Source organism: Scyliorhinus canicula, chromosome 1, assembly GCF_902713615.1.
Source record: "Scyliorhinus canicula chromosome 1, sScyCan1.1, whole genome shotgun sequence".
NCBI lineage: Eukaryota > Metazoa > Chordata > Chondrichthyes > Carcharhiniformes > Scyliorhinidae > Scyliorhinus > Scyliorhinus canicula.
The window spans coordinates 300,302,725-300,322,333 of NC_052146.1; the positions used below are offsets into that span (position 1 = coordinate 300,302,725).

The 19,609-nt window shown below is 46.0% G+C and overlaps 1 protein-coding gene across 9 annotated transcripts in view; it reads right to left on the minus strand.

Moving 5' to 3' along the window:
* reps1 (RALBP1 associated Eps domain containing 1) overlaps window positions 1–19,609 on the minus strand; it is an 80,061-nt gene that overhangs the window by 22,030 nt on the left and 38,422 nt on the right. For 7 of the 9 annotated variants that reach the window (XM_038816436.1, XM_038816414.1, XM_038816379.1 and 4 more), the window contains 4 exons: window positions 18,420–18,544; window positions 16,369–16,531; window positions 4,230–4,293; window positions 3,497–3,651 (listed from right to left, as the gene is read on the minus strand). In XM_038816436.1, the coding sequence (XP_038672364.1) occupies window positions 3,497–3,651; window positions 4,230–4,293; window positions 16,369–16,531; window positions 18,420–18,544 (507 nt within the window). The remainder of the gene's footprint in view (window positions 1–3,496; window positions 3,652–4,229; window positions 4,294–16,368; window positions 16,532–18,419; window positions 18,545–19,609) is intronic. The other 2 variants (XM_038816425.1, XM_038816452.1) reach the window with 1 other exon arrangement.

A 19,609-nucleotide genomic window follows, 5' to 3' on the forward strand; every position in this document is an offset into this window, starting at 1 on the left:
CAGTCATTGATCCGGAATTGGACCGGTCAAAATCCAGGACAGGGAGGAGGCCGGCTGCGGCAAAGGAACTGAAGGGGTTTATGGAACAGATGGGGGCAGTAGACCTGTGGAGGTTTGCACGGCCAAAGGCGAAGGAGTTTTCCTTTTTCTCACATGTTCACAAGGTATACTCTCGCATTGACTTTTTTGTTCTGAACAAGGTGCTAATACCGGAGGTGGTGGATACGGAGTACTCGGCAATCGCAGTGTCGGATCATGCCCCACATTGGGTGGATCTACGGGTTAGTGTGGAGAGAGGGCAACGCCTGCTGTGGAGACTGGATGTGGGGTTGCTAGCGGACGAAGTGATCTGTGGGCGGGTTAACAAGTCCATCCAGAACTACCTGGAAATAAATCATACAGGGGAGGTCGCTGCAGTGATGGTTTGGGAAGCTCTGAAGGCAGCGGTCAGAGGGGAATTAATCTCGATATGGGCCCACAGAGAAAAGGGGGAACTGGCTGAGAGGGATAGGTTAGTGGAGGAGATACTCCAGGTGGACAGGACATACTCGGAGGCCCCGACGCGGGGCTACTGAGGGAGCAGCGGAGGTTACAGGCGGAGTTTGGGCTGTTGACCACAGGGAAAGTGGGGAAACAGTTGAGGAAGGCGGGGGGGGGGGGGGGGGGGGGGGAGGATTTATGAGTGCGGGGAAAAGGCAAGCAGAACGTTGGTGCACCAGCTCAGGAAAAGAGGGGCGGCTGGGGAGATAGGTAAATAGTAGAGGCGGGAATACTGTCCTGGACCCACCAGGGGTGAACGAGGTGTTTAAGGACTTCTATAGTAAATGATGCCAGTCGGAACCCCCGTCTGGGGTGGAAGGGATGAGTCAGTTTTTGGATCAGTTGAGGTTTCCGAGGATAAATGAGGATCTGGTGGAAGGGCCGGGGGCCCCAATTGAGATCGAGGAAATAATCAAGGGTCTGGAGGGCATGCAGTTGGGCAAGGCCCCGGGGCCTGACGGCTACCTGGTGTAATTCTATAAGAAGTTTTCAGAGATATTGAGCCCACTGCTGGTGAGGACATTTAATGAAGCAAGAGAGAAGGGAGTCCTCCCCCAACAATGTCACAGGCCTCGATTTCATTGATCCTGAAACAGGAGAAGGATCCGGAGCAATGCGGGTCATACAGGCCAATTTCTCTACTGAATGTGGACACCAAACTGCTGGCTAAGATACTGGCCACAAGGGTAGAGTATGAAATGAAATGAAATGAAAATCGCTTATTGTCACGAGTAGGCTTCAATGAAGTTACTGTGAAAAGCCCCTAGTAGCCACATTCCGGCGCCTGTTCGGGGAGGCTGTTAGAGGAATTGAACCGTGCTGCTGGCCTGCCTGGGTCTGCTTTAAAAGCCAGCAATTTAGCCCAGTGTGCTAAACCAGCCCCTATAATAATTGCTTATTGTCACAAGTAGGTTTCAATTAAGTTACTGTGAAAAGCCCCTAGTCGCCACATTCCGGCACCTGTTCGGGGAGGTTGGTACGGGAATTGAACCCGCGCTGCTGACTGGTTCTGCAATTCAAGCCAGCTGTTTAGCCCAGTGTGCTAAAGCAGCCCCTTACTGTGTCCCGTACTGTGTCCCGGGGGTGATAGTGGAAGACCAGACAGGATTTGTAAAGGGCAGGCAACTCGGGGCCAATGTTCGAAGGCTTTTGAATGTTGTTATGATGCCCTCAGAAGGAGGGGAGATGGAGGTGGTGGTAGCGATGGACACGGAGAAGGCCATTGATCAGTTCGAGTGGAATTACCTTTGGGAGGCACTGGGAAGGTTTGGGCTTGGTGAGGGCTTCATTGACTGGGTGCGGTTGCTCTATCAGGCGCTAGTAGTGAGTGTGCGTATGAACCGTCTAAAGTCAGGGAACTTTAAACAACACTGAGATACGAGGCAAGGGTGTCCCCTCTCCCCGTTATTGCTTGCTCTGGCCATAGAGCCATTGGCCATGGCGTTAAGAACCTCTAGGAACTGGAAAGGGCTGGTTCGTGTGGGGGGGCATGGCCCGCTATCACTGGCGGGGAGGGTACAGACCGTGAAAATGACGGTCCTCCCCAGATTTCTGTTTGTCTTTCAGTGCCTCCCTATCTTCATCCCAAAGGCCCTTTTCAAACGGGCGAATAAGATTATTTTGGGCTTTGTGTGGGTGGGTAAAACCCCGCAAGTGAACAAAGTGTTGTTGGAGCGCAGTCGGGGGGAGGGTGGGTTGGCGTTGCCGAACTTCTGCAATTACTACTGGACGGCTAATATAGCCATGATTAGGAAATGGGTAGTGGGGGAGGGGTCGGCATGGGAGCGGGTGGAGGCAGCGTCATGCAAAGACACCAGTCTGGGAGTACCGATAACAGCAGCTCTTCCGTTCTCGCCGGCCCGATACTCCACAAATCAGGTGGTGGTGGCAGCTCTGAGGATCTGGGGGCAATGGAGGAGATATGAGAGTGGAGGGAGCATCAGTTTGGACCCTGATTTATAATAATCATCGGTAGGCTAGATGGTGGGTACCGGAGATGGCAAAGAGCAGGAATTAGAAAGTTGGGGGACCTATTTATAAATGGGAGCTTTCCCAGCTTGAAAGCTTTTGAGGATAAATTTGAATTGCCAGCGAGGAACGGGTTTAGGTATTTGCAGGTGTGAGATTTCCTGAGAAAACAGGTGCCGGCCTTTCCGCTGCTGCTGCCACGGGGGATACAAGATAGAGTAGTCTCCAGTACCTGGGTGGGAGAGGGGAAGGTTTCAGATATTTACCAGGAACTCTTGGAGGCAGAGGAAACTCCGGTGGATAGCTTAAGGGCAAGTGGGAGGATGAGCTAGGAGGCGAGATAGAGGCGGGTCAATGGGCGGATGCCCTAAGCAGGGTTAATACCTCCTCCTCATGTGCCAGGCTTAGCCTGATACAATTTAAGGTAGTCCACTGGACAGATACATGGATAGGAAAGGTTTAGAGGAATATGGGCCAAATGCAGGCAAATGGGGTTCGCTTAGATGGGCTTTATGGTTGGCATGGACCAGTCTGGTCCCACGGGCCTGTCCATGGGCTTTAGATTCTATGATAAAAACGGCCACAGAAAGCCATATTTAAAATATCAGCTGAACCTAGTTCCACTTAAGTGTCAATCCTGAGTTAGGGCTCAATATTCAGTTGTCTGATCGCACTGGGGCTGCGACTAGATTGATGAGACAGTACACCTAAAACCCTCAAAAACCACAAGTCATTCCACACAGCCCAGTTTATCCTTAGTAATACTGAATGCCAATCTCCAGTAACAAATGCGGGCCGGAATACATTAGATCTTAAAACCACGTGAGCCAAGCACAGCAAGAAATTTAACTCCCTAGAATCATAACACTTTTGCTATTAAATTGGGTCACAACAAGCTGGAATGTCTCCCCACTGAAATCAAATATTTCTACACCCCAACTGCAACTTTTTATAACCCCGATTAGACAGGAAATCAAATGCTACTTACCTCCTGAATCATCAAGGTCAATCAACTTTGGCATCAAACTTTCCGGTAACTTTTCTGGCAAATCATAGCCGTTTTTTCTGGCCACTACTAGGTGGAAGGCTGCACAAAACTCATCCAACGTCAACGCGCCATCTTTGTCAAAGTCTGACAGCTCCCTGAATCACAAAGGAAACACTGACAAATTCAACATTTCTCAAGTATTTGTTACAAACCTCGTGTTCATTAAGGGGAGGGGTTCTAATGTGTGGAGAATGAGATTCCCATAATTTCAGTGTTAATGCAAGTCTACTTGTGATGCTAATAAAGATTAATATTTGGCCAATTTGTTTCACAAAGCAACTTTAGTAAAAATTCCAAATATTCTTTTTAAAATTAAGTGGTTATCTTCCAACGTCTCATTAAGATTATGAATTTCAGAATTACACTAATTAGTCTCTAGTTTAATATGAAGTTTCTACAGTTTGCCAAACGCTTTTACATCATCAGGACTATCCTACAGTATAGTTAACCTTGTCCGGAAATTCTATAAAAGATACTGAAAAGAATCTACTTATGCCTTTCAGAAGGAAGCTCAGTGATTATTTCAATGAAGTTATATTGATTGTCTCTCTCTATTCTCCTCCCTCCCTTCCCTTCCCCGCACCCCCCCCCCCCCCCCCCCAAACCACTGGGAATGAGAATGTCTGAATGTGTCACACACTATGAATATCAATCATACCATGTTAATACTTACCAGATATGAGAAAGCTCAAGAATTGGGAGTTTGGATTTTGTGAAAAATTCTTTAGCTGCAGATCCTGCAAGGAGAGGGTAACAGACTTAGTAAGAATTATTTTCAATGACTCACAACAAAATGCACACTGTTCTTTTTCAGTATTCAGAGGAGAGCATCCACACCTCTGGGCCAGAGGCTCTGGGTTCAAGTCCCACTAAAGGACTTGATGGCCACGGAAGGGGGTGTTCATAAACATGGCTAAACAGGCCAATTACCAGCCTGTAAATCCGCCCAATGTGCCTAATGGCAGGTGGTAAGAGCAGGACAGTTTCTGGTCAGCCATACTGCAGAAGGCGACAGCAAACCACTGGAGTACTTTGGCAAGTATAATCCAATGGACGTCTATGGTCACCAATGTCCTCTTAGGGTGTGGTGCTTGGAGGACTTCTCATTTTTCTGACGTGCCGTTATAATAAAATATTTCAAATATAAAAATGAAGGAAGTGGTACCTTGGGGCTGAAAGAAATTCTATTCGGACTTGGGTAACCTAATGAGTTCCCTTTTCCGGTTTCATAGTTTAGCAGCATATTGCTTACTGCCTCCACTATTTACTCTGACCTCCTGAATCCATATTTCTCAGACCAAGGTAACAGGATGCACTTTTGCTTGTAAACCTGAACAGTCTCTTAACAGTCCAGACCAGGCTAGGTGGAGCATGATCTGCCTCGTCTCCATTCAATGCCACACAGGTGACTTGGAACCTCCTGATGGCGAGAAATCCCTCTCCAACTTTACCCCTTCACATGTTCTCATGCTGATTTACACTATGTGGATAAAATTATAGTCCTTCCTTGCATCACTGGCTAGGTTCAAATCTTATGTCAAAACATGCATTTGGTTCATTACTTCTGGTCAATTTACGGCAAGACAGCAGTTAATCTCCTGGACAATAGGCTTTGAAGGAATGTGGGCAATGTCAAACAGTAGATCACTGCTGAATTTTACGGAGGTTCTGAAAATCATTTCAGCATGCAGTGGACAGTTTACAGCTGGGTCATGTACAACCTAGGAAGATTAGCATACAAATCAGTTTCACAATAACAATGACCTGTCATTGACAAATTCATTTTGGACCATTTTGCATTGAGTTAAAGGCCAGCTGTTTATTTTTTTAATCCAATAGTCTGAGACCAACTTTTTCAAATCCTTTAACGGGATATGGACGGTGCTGGCGAGGCCCATTGCTAGTTGCCCTTCCGATGGTGGTGGTGAGCCGCCTACCTCTGCAGTCCATGTGGTGTAGGTACATCTACTGTGCTAGTCGGGACAATGAAGGAACGCAATATATTTTTAAGTCAGAGTGGTGAGTGACGTGGAGGGGAATCCAGGTGGTGGTGTTCCCATGTATCCCTTGTCCTTCTTGATGGTAGCGGTTGTGGGTTTGGAAGCTACTGCCGAAAGAACCTTGATAAGTTGCTGCAGTGCATCTTGTCGATGGTACACTTTGCTGCCACTGTTATTCGGTGGCAGGTTTGAATGTTTGTGGAAGGGGGAGCAATCAAGCGGCCTTTGTCCTAGATGGTGTTGAGCGTCTCGAGTGTTGTTGGAGCTGCACGCATCCAGGCAAGTGGAGTGTATTGGGGGGGGGGGTGTGTGTGTGTGTCAAGAGGTTAAGTTACTTGCCGCAGGATTCCTAGCCTTTGACTTGCTCTGGTAGCCACAGTATTAATATGGCTAGTCCAGTTCAGTTTCTGGTCAATGGTAAACCCCTGGCACGGTAGCACAGTGGTTAGCACTGCTGCCTCACAGCACCAGGGACCCAGGCTCAATTCTGGCCTCGGGTGACTTTGTGGAGCTTGCACTTTCACCCGGTGTGCTCCGGTTTCCTCCCACAGTCCAAAGATGTGCAGGTTAGGTGGATTGGCCATTCTAAATTGCCCTTAGTGTCCAAAGGATTAGGTGGGGCTACGGGGATGGGGCAGGGGCCGAGGTTGGATGCTCTTTCTCAAGGGTCGGTGGCCTTCTTCTGCACTGTAGGGATTCTATGTTGATACTTACAATTTTATTTTAGATAAATTTCTGGTATTTGTGCATATTTTAAACAAATCTTGGGTTTTTTACATTAATATTTTCCCCGAATATTTCAAAACAACTTGTCCTTGAATTTTCTCCAGCCTATCTCTGTAATCACGTACAGCCCTACATCTCAAACCACATACTCTACTGTACCAAACCTGGTCAACTGTGCACATACTCGCTGTAACTTTTACTTTGCAATCAGTGACAGAGCCTTCAACTATTACACTCTTATAAGATGGAAGTCTCCGCTTAAATGTCAATGCTTTCCTACATTTCCCGATCTTCAAAAACTTCCTCAAAACCGGTGACAATTTCTTGCCCACTTCCCCACCAAACTCCAGCCTGTTATCTACTCCCATCTATATGAATCACCTTACAAGTGTCAGCATTTGTTTCATCCACCCCTCCAGCTGTTGGAATGAAAATATTTCTATCCTGTTTTTCTCTCCTCCCCCCCCCCCCCCCCCCCCCCCCGCTACCTCTACAGCATATTTTTCCGCTTACCCTGCTTTTGATCCCATTCATGCATTAGAATCTACTGCCATTACTGAATCTTGTACATATCTAGGTCAAAGGAGGGGGTATGCATATCTTATTTTATGCAGCTCCTCATATCGCTTCTGTGGAGTGGCTCAATGAAACATCTTACAAGTGCAGTTGACTTTCGCCCTGCATTTCATGTTCCTGGGATTCTGACATTCAGACACTGGCAGGTTACTTGACTACCTCCAGCTCCCTTCTGGGAAACACTACCTTTTTTTATCCAATGTGACGGGCAGTTCAATCAAATACTCACTCAATTGCTGAAGATATGAAGAAATTGCAAAGTACTTGGTACTGTGAATCACTTACAGTTTACGTGAAAAGATTACTGCATAAAATAATTATGACAAGAGGTAATTGGCCATTATATCTATGCAACAACACTACATGGGTGATATACACACTGTCAGAATGGGAAAGTTGCTTGGCGTGGCTTTCCCCTCGCTCACACTTAGTGGCACTTTACTTAGGAGCAGTTATTTTACCCCTCAGTGTCATAACCAGCACTCCTTCTCAGATTTTATCACAGAAAACCTTTTCAAAGTCAGCAAGGTGTTCCCATTCATCCAGCAAAACTGGCAGCAGCAAGCCATATTATTTTGAAAACCAGCAAAGGTTAATATGCATCTTTCTCCATGAAATGGAGCATTCCTGTTTTATTTTTGAAGCACTTTTGCTACGCATGTTCAGCTGACCAACAACGGTAAAGCGTCTCGTTAAGTTAGTGGTAGTTTAATATAGATCTCCCATTACTTACCAGTAGATCTGTTTCTACAATTAGCACAAAGGATGATGAACGCTATCTTTCTTAAAAATCAGCTGCAACTGCATCTTTCTCGTGTATTAACAAGCTGCCTGATTGCCCGCACACATTCCACAGCCCACATAACGCATTACTTGGCATTTTGCTGGGAGGGAAAGTAAAAGCCAACAAGCGGTCTAGATGGAGGAAAGTATGTGTTCAACCTCCAGTGGTGGGGAAGGGACACGAGGGAGAAAAGGCATTTGGATACCATATTGTCTTGAAAAGAAGATTTTGAGATTTTCCACCCAAAATTGATGCCAATAATCCAAGTAGCAAATTTTAAACTGAGGTTATGGTCACCAAACTTGCATATGAACATACAATGTAATACAGGTGTAGGAGTAGGCTACTTGGCCACATTCCACTATTCAATAAGATGACAGCTGATCGGATTGTAACCACAACTCCACATTCCTGCCCAACCCCCAATAACCTTTCACCCCTCACCCGTCTTTAAAATATCCAAAGACTGTGCTTCCACCACCTTTTGAGGAAGAGAGGTCCAAAGGCTCACAGACCTCAAGGGAAAAAATACTCCTCTCTCTCCATTTTAAATGAGAAGCTCCTTATTGTGAAATAAATTCTAGATTCTCCCACAACAGGAACCATCCTTTCCACATCCACCTTGCCAACACCCCTCAGGATCTTGTCCATTTCAATCAGGTGGCCTCTTATTGATTTAGCTCACCAGGCTAAATCGCTGGCTTTTAAAGCAGACCAAGCAGGCCAGCAGCACGATTCGATTCCCGTATCAGCCTCCCCGGACAGGCGCCGGAATGTGGCGACTAGGGGCTTTTCACAGTAACTTCATTGAAGCCTACTCGTGACAATAAGCGATTTTCATTTCATTTCATTACTCTAGCGGATACAAGCCTAGCCTGTCCAACATTGCCTCAAGGCAACATCCCATACTCTGGTAAATCTTCTCTGAACTGTTTCCAACCCATTTACTTTGCTCCTTAAATACAGAGACCAATATAGTACACAGTGCTCCAAATGTGGTCTCACAAGTGCCCTGGACAACTGAAACATAACCGTCCTACTTTCAAAATGCAATTCCCCTCACAATAAACTATAGCATTTCATTAGCTTTCCCAATTACTTGCTGTACCTGCATACTAACATTTTGTGATTCATGCATGAGAGCACTTGCATCTCAGCTCTGTAATCTCATTTTAGATACATTTATTTTTCCTGCCAAAATGGACAATTTCACATTTTCCCACAGTATACGCCATTTGCCAGATCTTTGCCCACTCACCTAACTTCCAGGTCTTTGCCCACTCACCTATCTACATCCCTTTGTAGCCTCATGCCCTCTTCACAGTTTAGTTCCTTACCTATCTTTGTGCCATCAGTATATTTAGCAACCATACCTTCAGTCGCTTCACTCAGCTAATTTATAAAGTTGGGGTCCCCAGCAGTGACCCCTGTGGCACAGCATTCGTTACATCTCACCAAGCAGCGAATGAGCCATTTACATCTACTCTCTGTTCCTGCCAGCCAGCCAATCTTCGACCTGTGCCAATATGTTACCTTCTACACCATGAGCTTTTATTTTATGCAATAATCTTTGATGTGGCACCTGATCAAATGCCTCCTAAATACAGTACATCCACCAATTATATCTACAGCTCCAAAACCATGTTAACTCTGCCTGATTACCTTGAATTTATCCAAGTGTTCTTCTATAATGTTAATAATAGCTTTTAATGTTTTCACTATGACAGATGTTAAGCTAACTTGTCTGTGGTTTCTTGCTTTCTGCCTCCTTCCCTTTTTTGAAAATTTAAGCATTTATGTTTTTAATATTTTAAATACGCAGCATAAAGCAAAAATAACACCAACCCCAAACCCCGCCCCTCCCTCCTCCCCCAATACCTAGAACAAAAACCCCACTTTGTCCCCCCCGCAAGCTGATAGTAATCAGTTCCTTAAAATGTAATACAAACAAACCCCATCTCTTGTGGAACCCCCGCACCCCCCACACACACCAAACAAATCGGACTGTCTCCAAATACATGAACTCCAACAGATCCCCCAGCAATACCGAGGCACTGACCGGAGAGACTACCTCCACCCAAACAGGACCCGCCTACGCGCAATCAGTGAGGGGAAGACGAAAACATCTTCCCCCGTTCCCACCTGCAACTCCGACAAGTCTGACCCCCCAAATATGCCCCCCCCAAGGGACTGAGCTCCAAATCCACATGCAAGATCGGCAACATGGTGCTGATGAACAACCTCCAAACTTGCCCCAACTTTGGGCAGGACCAGAACATATGTACGTGATTGACCGGGGTCCCTCTCTCACCATTCACCAATGCCGTCCACCCCCTCAAACAACAAGCTCATTCTCGATTTCTGTCAGGCATGCTCTATGTGCCACATTTACTGTATCAACCCCAGCCTCGCACAAGAGGTTAAGGCATTCACCCTCCATATCATCTCACACCATTCTATGATACAGGCTGGGGATGCAACACCAATGATAAACTTTTTTCTAATGCTGCCTGATCTGCTTTGCACACAGAGCAATTTTAATTTCAAAATCATTATCATTTTCAAAATCAAAATCATTTCCCCATGGTAGGCTCATTCAGAAAGTTAGCGGGCATGGAATACAGGGAAATTTGGCTGTCTGGATACAGAATTGGTTGGCCGAAAGAAGACAGCGAGTGGTAGCGGATGGAAAGTATTCCACCTGGAGATCAGTGACCAGTGGTGTCCCGCAGGGATCTGTTCTGGGACCTCTGCTCTTTGTGGTTTTTATAAATGACTTGGATGAGGAAGTGGAAGGGTGGGAAGTGAAGTTTGCCAATGACACGAAGATTGGTAGAGTTGTAGATAGTGTCAAAGGCTGTTGCAGGTTACTACAGGACATTGACAGGATGCAGAGCTGGGCTGAGAAATGGCAGATGGAGTTAGATCATAAGACACAGGAGCAGAATTAGGCCTCTCAGCCCATCGAGTCTGCTCCGCCATTCAATCATGGCTGATATTTTCTCATCCCCATGCTCCTGCCTTCTTCCCATAACCCCTAATCCCCTTATTAATCATGAACCTATCTATCTCTGTCTTAAAGACACTCGTGATTTGGCCTCCACAGCCTTCTGCGATAAAGAGTTCCACAGATTCACCACCCTCTTGCTGAAGAAATTCCTCCTCATCCCTGTTTTTTTAAATATAAATTTAGAGTACCCAGTTAATTTTTTCCAATTAAGGGACAATTTAGCGTGGCCAATCCACCTACTCTGCACATCTTTGGGTTGTGGGGGCGAAACCCAAGCAAACACGGGGAGAATGTGCAAACTCCACACGAACAGTGACCCAGAGCCGGGATCGAACCTGGGACCTTTGCGCCGTGAGGCTGCAGGGCTAACCACTGCACCACCGTGCTGCCCACCTCATCTCTGTTTTAAAGGATCGTCCCTTTAGTCTGAGATTGTGTCCACTGGTTCTAACTTTTTCTACAAGTGGAAACAAGAGTTCAACCTAGATAAATGTGAAGTGATTCATTTTGGAAGTTTGAATTTGAATGCTGAATACAAGGTTAATGGCAGGATTCTTGGAAGTGTGGAGGAACAGAGGGATCTTGGGGTCTATGTATATAGATCGCTCAAATATTGCCACCCAGTTTGATAGGGTTGTTAAGAAGGCGTATGGTGTGTTGGCTTTCATTAACAAGGGGATTGAGTTTAAGAATCGTGAGGTTTTGCTGCAGCTTTATAAAACCCTGGTTAGACCACACTTGGAATATTGTGTCCAGTTCTGATCGCCTCATTATAGGAAAGATGTGGATGCTTTGGAGAGGGTACAGAGGAGATTTACCAGAATGCTGCCTGAACTGGAGGGTATGTCTGATGAAGAAAGGTTGAGGGAGCTAGGGCTTTTCTCACTGGGGCGAAGCAGGAAGAGAGGTGACTTGATAGAGGTGTACAAGATGGATAAAGTGGATAGCCAGAGACTTTGCCCCAGGGCAGAAATGGCTGTCACGAGGGCACATAATTTTAAGGTGATTGGAAGGTATAGAGGAGATGTCAGAGGTCGATTCTTTACACGAGTGGTGGGTGTGTGGAATGCACTGCCAAATGCACTGCCAGCAGAGGTGGTGGAGTCAGAGTCATTGGGGACATTTAAGGTGACTCTTGGACAGGCACATGGAGATAGCAGTAAATTGAAGGGGTGTAGGTTAGGTTGATCTGAAATTAGGATAAATGGCCGGCACAACATGAAAATGAAAATTGCTTATTGTCACGAGTAGGCTTCAATGAAGTTACTGTGAAAAGCCCCTAGTCGCCACATTCCGGCGCCTGTCCGGGGAGGCTGATACGGCAACATCGTGGGCTGAAGGGCCTGTACTGTTCTATGTTCTATGTGCGTTGTTTATTTTTACTGTTCAAAATGGTGAGATTTTTACTAACTTTTGCACTGCGCTGGTTAATCCTCGCATTGATTAATAATGGGATAACTTTGCAAAAGAGAATTAGTTGTTTGAAATGGGGGGAGGGGTGGGGGCAGCGTACTCAACTTCATAGATCTTTGAAAGTTGCCACTCAAGTGGATAGAGCTGTGAAGAAGGCCTATGGTGTTCTAGCGTTCATTTGCAGAGGGATTGAATTTAAGAGCTGTGAGGTGATGATGCAGCTGTACAAAACCTTGGTAAGGCCACATTTGGAGTACAGTGTGCAGTTCTGGTCGCCTCATTTTAGGAAGGAGGTGGAAGCTTTGGAAAAGGTGCAAAGGAGATTTACCAGGATGTTGCCTGGAATGCAGAGTAGGTCTTACGAGGAAAGGTTGAGGGTGCTCGGTCTTTTCTCATTAGAATGGAGAAGGATGAGGGGCGACTTGATAGAGGTTTATAAGATGGTCAGGGGAATAGATAGAGTAGACCAGGGGTGGGCAAACTACGGCCCGCGGGCCGCATGCGGCCCGCCAAAGGTATTTCTGCGGCCCACCAAGTCATTAAAAAAAAAGGTTAATGGGGGGGGGGGGGGGGGGGGGGCTGTTGGGTTACTTACTGGTATAGGGTGGATACGTTGACTTGAGTAGGGTGATCATTGCTCGGCACAACGTCGAGGGTCGAAGGGCCTGTTCTGTGCTGTACTGTTCTATGTTCTATGTGAGGCGCCCAGAATCATAACCGGGTGAAGTAATTATTTTACTTAATATACTATGCGGCCCTTTGTGAATTGTGAATTTCTGAATGTGGCCCTTGCACGGAAAAGTTTGCCCACCCCTGGAGTAGACAGTCAGAGACTTTTTCCCCGGGTGGAACAAACCATTACAAGGAGACATAAATTTAAGGTGAATGGTGGAAGATATAGGGGGTGATGTCAGAGGTCGGTTCTTTACCCAGAGAGTAGTGGGGGCATGGAATGCACTGCCTGTGGAAGCAGTTAAGTCGGAAACATTACGAACCTTCAAGCGGCTATTGGATAGGTACATGGATTACGGTAGAATGATGGGGTGTAGATCAACTTGTTCTTAATCTCGGACAAAGGTTCGGCACAACATCGTGGGCCGAAGGGCCTGTTCTGTGCTGTATTTTTCTATGTTCTATTTCTTGGAAACTCAGAATTTGGTTTTCACGGGGGACTTCAATATCCAGGTGGACTGGGAAAATCAGGTTGGTAGCGGATTCTAAGAAAAGGAATTTGTGAAATGTTGAAGACATTTCTACTAGGGAACAGGCAATTCTGGATTTGGTGATGTGTATTGAAGCAGACCTGATTAGGGAATTTAAGGTGAAGGAAGCCTTCGGGAGCAGTGACCACAATATGATAGAATTCACCCTGCAGTTTGAGGGAGAAGCTGGAATCAGATGTATTATAGTTGAATAAAGGTAACTACAAAGACATGAGGGAGGAGCTGGCCAGAGTTGATTGGACAAGGAGCCTAACAGAGAAGACAGTGGAACAGCAATGACAGGAGTTTATGGGGGTCATTTGGGAGGCACAAGAGAAAATCAGCCCAAGGAGGAAACATGCTAATGGGAGAGCGAGGCATCCATGACTGACGAGGGAAGTTCAAGGACAGCAGAAAAGCAAAAGATAAAGCATATAAAGTGGCGAGGATCAGTGGGAAGCCTTTTAAAGCGATCAGAGGACAACTAAAAAAGCAATAAGGGGGAGAAGAGCAATATGAGAGTAAGCTAGCCAGTAATATAAAAGAAGATGGTGAGAGACTTCTTAAATATATAAAAGATAAGAGAGAGGCAAGAATAGACATTGAACCACTGGAAAATGAGGCTGGAGGAGTAGTAATAGGAAACAAAGAAATGGCAGAGGAACTGAATAGTTACTTTGCATCAGTTTTCATGGTGGAAGATACCAGTGGGTAACCAGAACTTCAGAAGAACCAGGGGGCAGCGGTGAGTGTCGTAACCATCCTAGGCCAGAGAAGGTTCTGGGGAAACGGAAAGGGAAGGTGGCTAAATCACCTGGACCGGATGGACTACACCCCAGGGTTCAAAAGGAGATAGCCGAAGAGATTGCAGAGGCATTGGTGATCTTTCAGGAATCACAGGTCTGGAAAATGGCTAATGTAACACCTTTGCGTGGTGCAGTGGTTAGCACTGGGACTACGGCGCCGAGGACCCGGGTTCGAATCCTGGCTCTGGGTCACTGTCTATGTGGAGTTTGCACATTCTCCCCGGGTCTGCGTGGGTTTCACCCCCACAACCCAAAGATGTGCTGGTTAGGTGGATTGGCCGTATCTTTTTATTAAAACAGTAACAAATATATACAAGGCCAAACGGTATAAACACTCATTTTGTGTTGGAGAAACAGGGTACCTTCCCCTCAGTACCAATGTAAGGGGGGGGGGGGGGGATACTCTGATTATTAAAACAGTTGACAACACGTTTCTACAAAAAACAAAATGGTACACGCACTAAACTTTGCGCTGGAGAGACCAGATAACCTCGCCTCTGTACCAACATAAGGGAACCGAAGGGGGGTGGGGAGGGAGGGCGTCGGAGTGCTGGTGAAGGGGGGGCCCAATAGGGCACTGCCTGAACTATCTACAAAGCCAGAAAAACAAAAGACCCCGAAAAGAAAATAATTGGGTACTCCAAATTTATTAAAACAAAAGGGAGGGAGGCAGAAGACGGGAAATTACAGGGCAGTTAGCCCGACTTCGGTCATTGGCAAGATTTAGAGTCCATTATTAAAGATAAGATCGCGGAGTACTTGCAAATGCATGATAAAATAGGACTGAGTCAGCATGGCTTCGTCAAGGAGAGGTCATGTATGACAAATCTTTTAAGAGTTCTTTGAGGAGGTAACAAGGAAGTTAGACAAAGGAGAACCAGTGGACCTGGTCTATTCAGATTTCCAGAGGGCTTTGAAACAAATGCGGGATCGGAGGCTGTTAAATAAATTAAGAGCCCATGGTGTTATGGGTAAGATACTGGCATGGATAGAGAATTGGCTGAGTGGCAGAAGGCAGGGAGTGGAGATAAAGGGATATTTTTCAGGATGGCAGCTGATGACCAGTGGTGTGCCTCAGGGGTCAGCGATGGGTCCACAACTTTTCACAATATACATTAACAATCTGGAAGAAGGAACTGAGGGTACTGTTGCTAAAGTTTGCAGATGGTAAAAGATATGCAAAGGCACAGGTAGTATTGAGGAAGGACTTTGGACAGGCAATTGATTGGGCAAAGAAGTGACAGACGGAATACAACGTGAAAAAGTGTGAGGTTATGCACTTTGAGAGGAAGAATGGAGGAATAGATTATTTTCTAAATGGGAAGTGGTTAGGAAATCAGAAGCACAAAAAGACTTAGGAGTCTTAGTTAACGAGCAAGGTTAACAAGCAGGTTCAGTCGGCAATTAAGAAGGCAAACACAGCGTTAGCATTCATGTCGAGAGGGTTACAATATAAGAGCAGGGATATACTTCCGAGGCTGTACAAGGTTCTGGTCAGACCGCATTTGGAGTATTGTGAGCAGTTTTAGGCCCCGTATCTAAGGATGTGCTGGCCTTGGAAAAGGTCCAGAGGAGGTTCACAAGAATGATCCTCATCTTATGATGGTTTAGCACACTGGGCTAAATCGCTGGCTTTTAAAGCAGACCAAGCAGGCCAGCAGCACGTTTCAATTCCCGTACCAGCCTCCCCGAACAGGCGCCGGAATGTGGCGACTAGGGGCTTTTCACAGTAACTTCACTGAAGCCTACTTGTGACAATAAGCGATTTTCATTTCATTTTTTATGAGGAGCTGTTAAGGACTCTGGGTCTGTACTCGTTGGGAGTTTAGAAGGATGAGGGGGGGATCTTACTGAAACTTACAGGATACTGAGTGGACGTGGAGAGGACGTTTCCACTTGTAGGAAAAACTAGAACCCGCGGCCACAGTCTCAGACTGAAAGGACGATCCTTTAAAACTGAGATGAGGAGAAATTTCCTCAGCCAGAGGGTGATAAATCTGTGGAACTCTTTGCTGCAGAAGGCTGTGGAGGCCAAATCACTGAGTGTCTTTAAGACAGAATAGATAGTTCCTGATTAATAAGAGGATCAGGAGGTTATGGGGAGAAGGCAAGAGAATGGGGATGAGAAACAAATCAGCCATGATTGAATGGCAGAGCAGACTCGATGGGCCGAATGGCCTAATTCTGCTCCAATGTCTTACAGTCTTTTGTATCTCTAATGCAGAGATTATACAATTTATTCAGCAAGGAGTTGCAAAGACTAGACACTGGACTGCATTTGGTTTGCAAACATACCTGGAATAAAACCATTCAAATCTGGTTGAATGTTTTTAAACTGGTTAATATAGTACTGTCTCTGCTCATCTGTAATCTTCCAAGGATCATCATACCCACTAGACTGCCTGCGAATTTCCATGGCATTTGTTGCAGATGCCACAGTCCTAACTGTTGTATGCTCCTGTAAAAACAATCACATTGCAAGCATTATTTTAAACCATTATTTCAAATCCCTGGTCCTACACTCAATGATACTGGAGTTTGAACCGATCAATCTGACACCCTGGCTGAACCGAAACGAGAATGTGACTCGACAACCTGACCCGGCAAGTCAAAGTTAACTTTTCACTTTAAATTATGCATGTAGGGCCAGTGCTGCAGACGCTCTTTTATTGGAGAAACAAGATTTTCAACTTGCTGGGGCAGCGAAATTTACATAAAGCGAAAACCAAATTATCTAGGAGTGCATTATTTGGGTGGTGGACAAAAGCAGATTTGTGGCTGCAAACGTTTACCTTTGCTTTAGGAAAAAGCAACAATTAGAACAAACGCACTGGTAATTGAAGAATGCCATTTGGCAGTATTCGCCTGGCAACTCAATGTGATTTTGGTAACTGTGCAGAGTCAAACTAATAATCCAGTTAACACTACCACATCAATTTGGGAATTTTAATTCATTTTTAAAGAAATATGGCAATAAAAAGCTAGCACGAGTAAAAGCCGTGAAACTGTGAGAAAAATCCCAATGTGCATTGTGTAATATAGACAACGGTGATCATTCAGAGTTTATAGGATAACGGGTGGAATTCTCCCATTTTGAGACTAAGTGTGGTGGCAGGCTGGTCCTGTCCCGCTGACCAGAATAGTGGGATGTCATGCTTGGAAGTTCATTATTATACACAAGTTAGTTCCGCTCGGACTCTCCTGGAGGGCTGACAGATTTGTCTGCCCACCCTCAGCTGATGGGTTTGTGGTTTGAAGGTCCCAGGACCAGATTTAAATCCCAGTCCAGCACATTCATGTCACTCTCTCCAGCCCACTGTTCTTCACAAGACCGTGCAGGATGTCAGCAGCCCGGAGGGAAAAGATTAGCAGCATCAAGGAGATGTCTGTCCCTTCATTCAACCAACCTCCCTCCCCGGCCCATCACCTATGAGGCACCCATGCCCCACCTGGACCTCTACCCACTGTATCTAGAGTCTTTGTGCATCCCCTTCCAGTAAACCATGTGATATCCGTTTTGACCGTTTGTGAGCTTTTCAGCAGCCTTGCCAGAGTCCAGCTTCCCTCTCCTTGGTCTGCCCTGTGCCTCCAACTGCCCATCTTCTTCATCCCGGTTCGGTTTCCTCCCACAGTCTAAAGATGGGCACATTAGGGGGACTGGCCATGCTAAATGCTGTCCATAAAGAAAAGCTCGGCATGGAGATGGAGGCAGGAACCTGTCTGCCCCGGCAGAATGATAAACAGTGCATCAGAGGCAGCGCAGCGCTATGACAGAAATTTGTTGCATTCACCCCAGAGTCTCCAGTGAATTAAGGATTGCCATTTGCACGCCACTGATCAACATTCGGATTTGACGCTGGCATAACGGCATGACCCAAGATTGAAAGGCCTGACAGGATGCCTGGCCGGCAGCAGTTTTCATGAGCATTCACGAGATGAATGCAAGTGGCATTTCCGCCACTTGCCAGAGGCATTTCTGCCACCTCCCACCACTGGGAGAATTGGAATGGGATTTTACATTGGCAGGTTACCAACTGTTTGGTTCCCACCAGATGCACTGCGCCCCCCAACCCACCAGTCAAATTGGGAGAATTCCACCCAAAGTGTCATCGAACATCCACCTATCCTATGTACTTAAACACCATTGAACCCCTTAACTGCGGGTTTGCTTCTTTAAGCAGCACTGCAGGTGCTACCACAAAATTCTTCTTTCCCACCCCTCACTGGTGTTCAAGGAGCACCCACAGCCCCACAATCAGTATCATTTATCATGTAACTGACAGAAAACACCAAGTTCAGTAGGTGGAGCAAATAGCGTCACAATTTGCTAAGACGCTCTTCCTTACCTGAATGGAGGCCGGATGCATTGCAGGAAGTGTGCTGCTAGGGGGAGTGTCAGTGAAACTCACCCAGTTCTCTTGGTTGGGAGGGGGAGAGTGGGCAGGCCACATTCCATCACCAGCAGCTGACCCTAGAGAGCAAGGGGAACAAATGTGAAACCATCGACACTGAAGAGCAGGATTTGAAGAAATCATTTAGCAAATAAATAAAGTGAAAGCCTCGTGTAGCCAAACAAAAGATTTCAAAGTACACGAGGTGTCAGAATGCCTGGGAAAACAAGGAGGAAAGCAGATATCCCAAACAGCTGTGCAGGATAGGTACACTGGGAACCTATTGAATGCAGAGTTCGATATCAACACCATGAATCATACAATAAACTTGTATTTATGTCACAGAAACAAAGCACACCCCTTTTTAATAATTACAACCAGTGCTAGTAACTTTTTCAAACTACTAGTTTGTGACTTTTACTATCTAAAATGTAACTGGTAAACATTCATGGAATCCACTGCAATAAGGATGTAATCTGAGTCAGCGTCTCTGTCCCCAACATAAATAGACCTGGGATAATCTAATAGCAAGGGATCAAAACAGAACCTTGGGGCAAAAACTTTGGGCTCCTTCAGCAAGCAAATGCACCAGGTCAGGTGCCACGGTCAATCTATGCTAATAGGTGATTTCAGCGAAATCAGCAGGATTGCTGCTATAATTGGCACTGATGGGAGACTTAATTTGTGACGGTACATTTGTGGACATCTGCTCTCCAGTGACCTCTGCTGGAAGGAGCAGATTTACACACAACTCAGACAGGTCGGTTCTGATGCTATTCCAGAATAACCTGCTACCATTCACTGCCTGTCCTCTGGTTGGAAGAATTGCCAATTAGTTGAGGTAGTGGAGAGTTACCAGCATCTGTGAAACAGCATCCCAACACAAGTTTTCAGGAAAGATGGAAAGCAAGAAAACTGATGGGGCAATATGTGACTTCCTAGAATCATAGAATCACTACAGTGCATTCAGCCCATCGAGTCTGCACCGACCCTCTGAAAGGGTACCCTACCTAGGGTCAGGCCCCCACCGTTCCCCCTTAACCAAGTAACCCCACCTAACCTAACCTTTTGGACACTAAGGGGCAATTGATCACGGCAAATTCACCTAACCTGCACATCTTTGGACTGTGGGAGGAAGCCGGAGC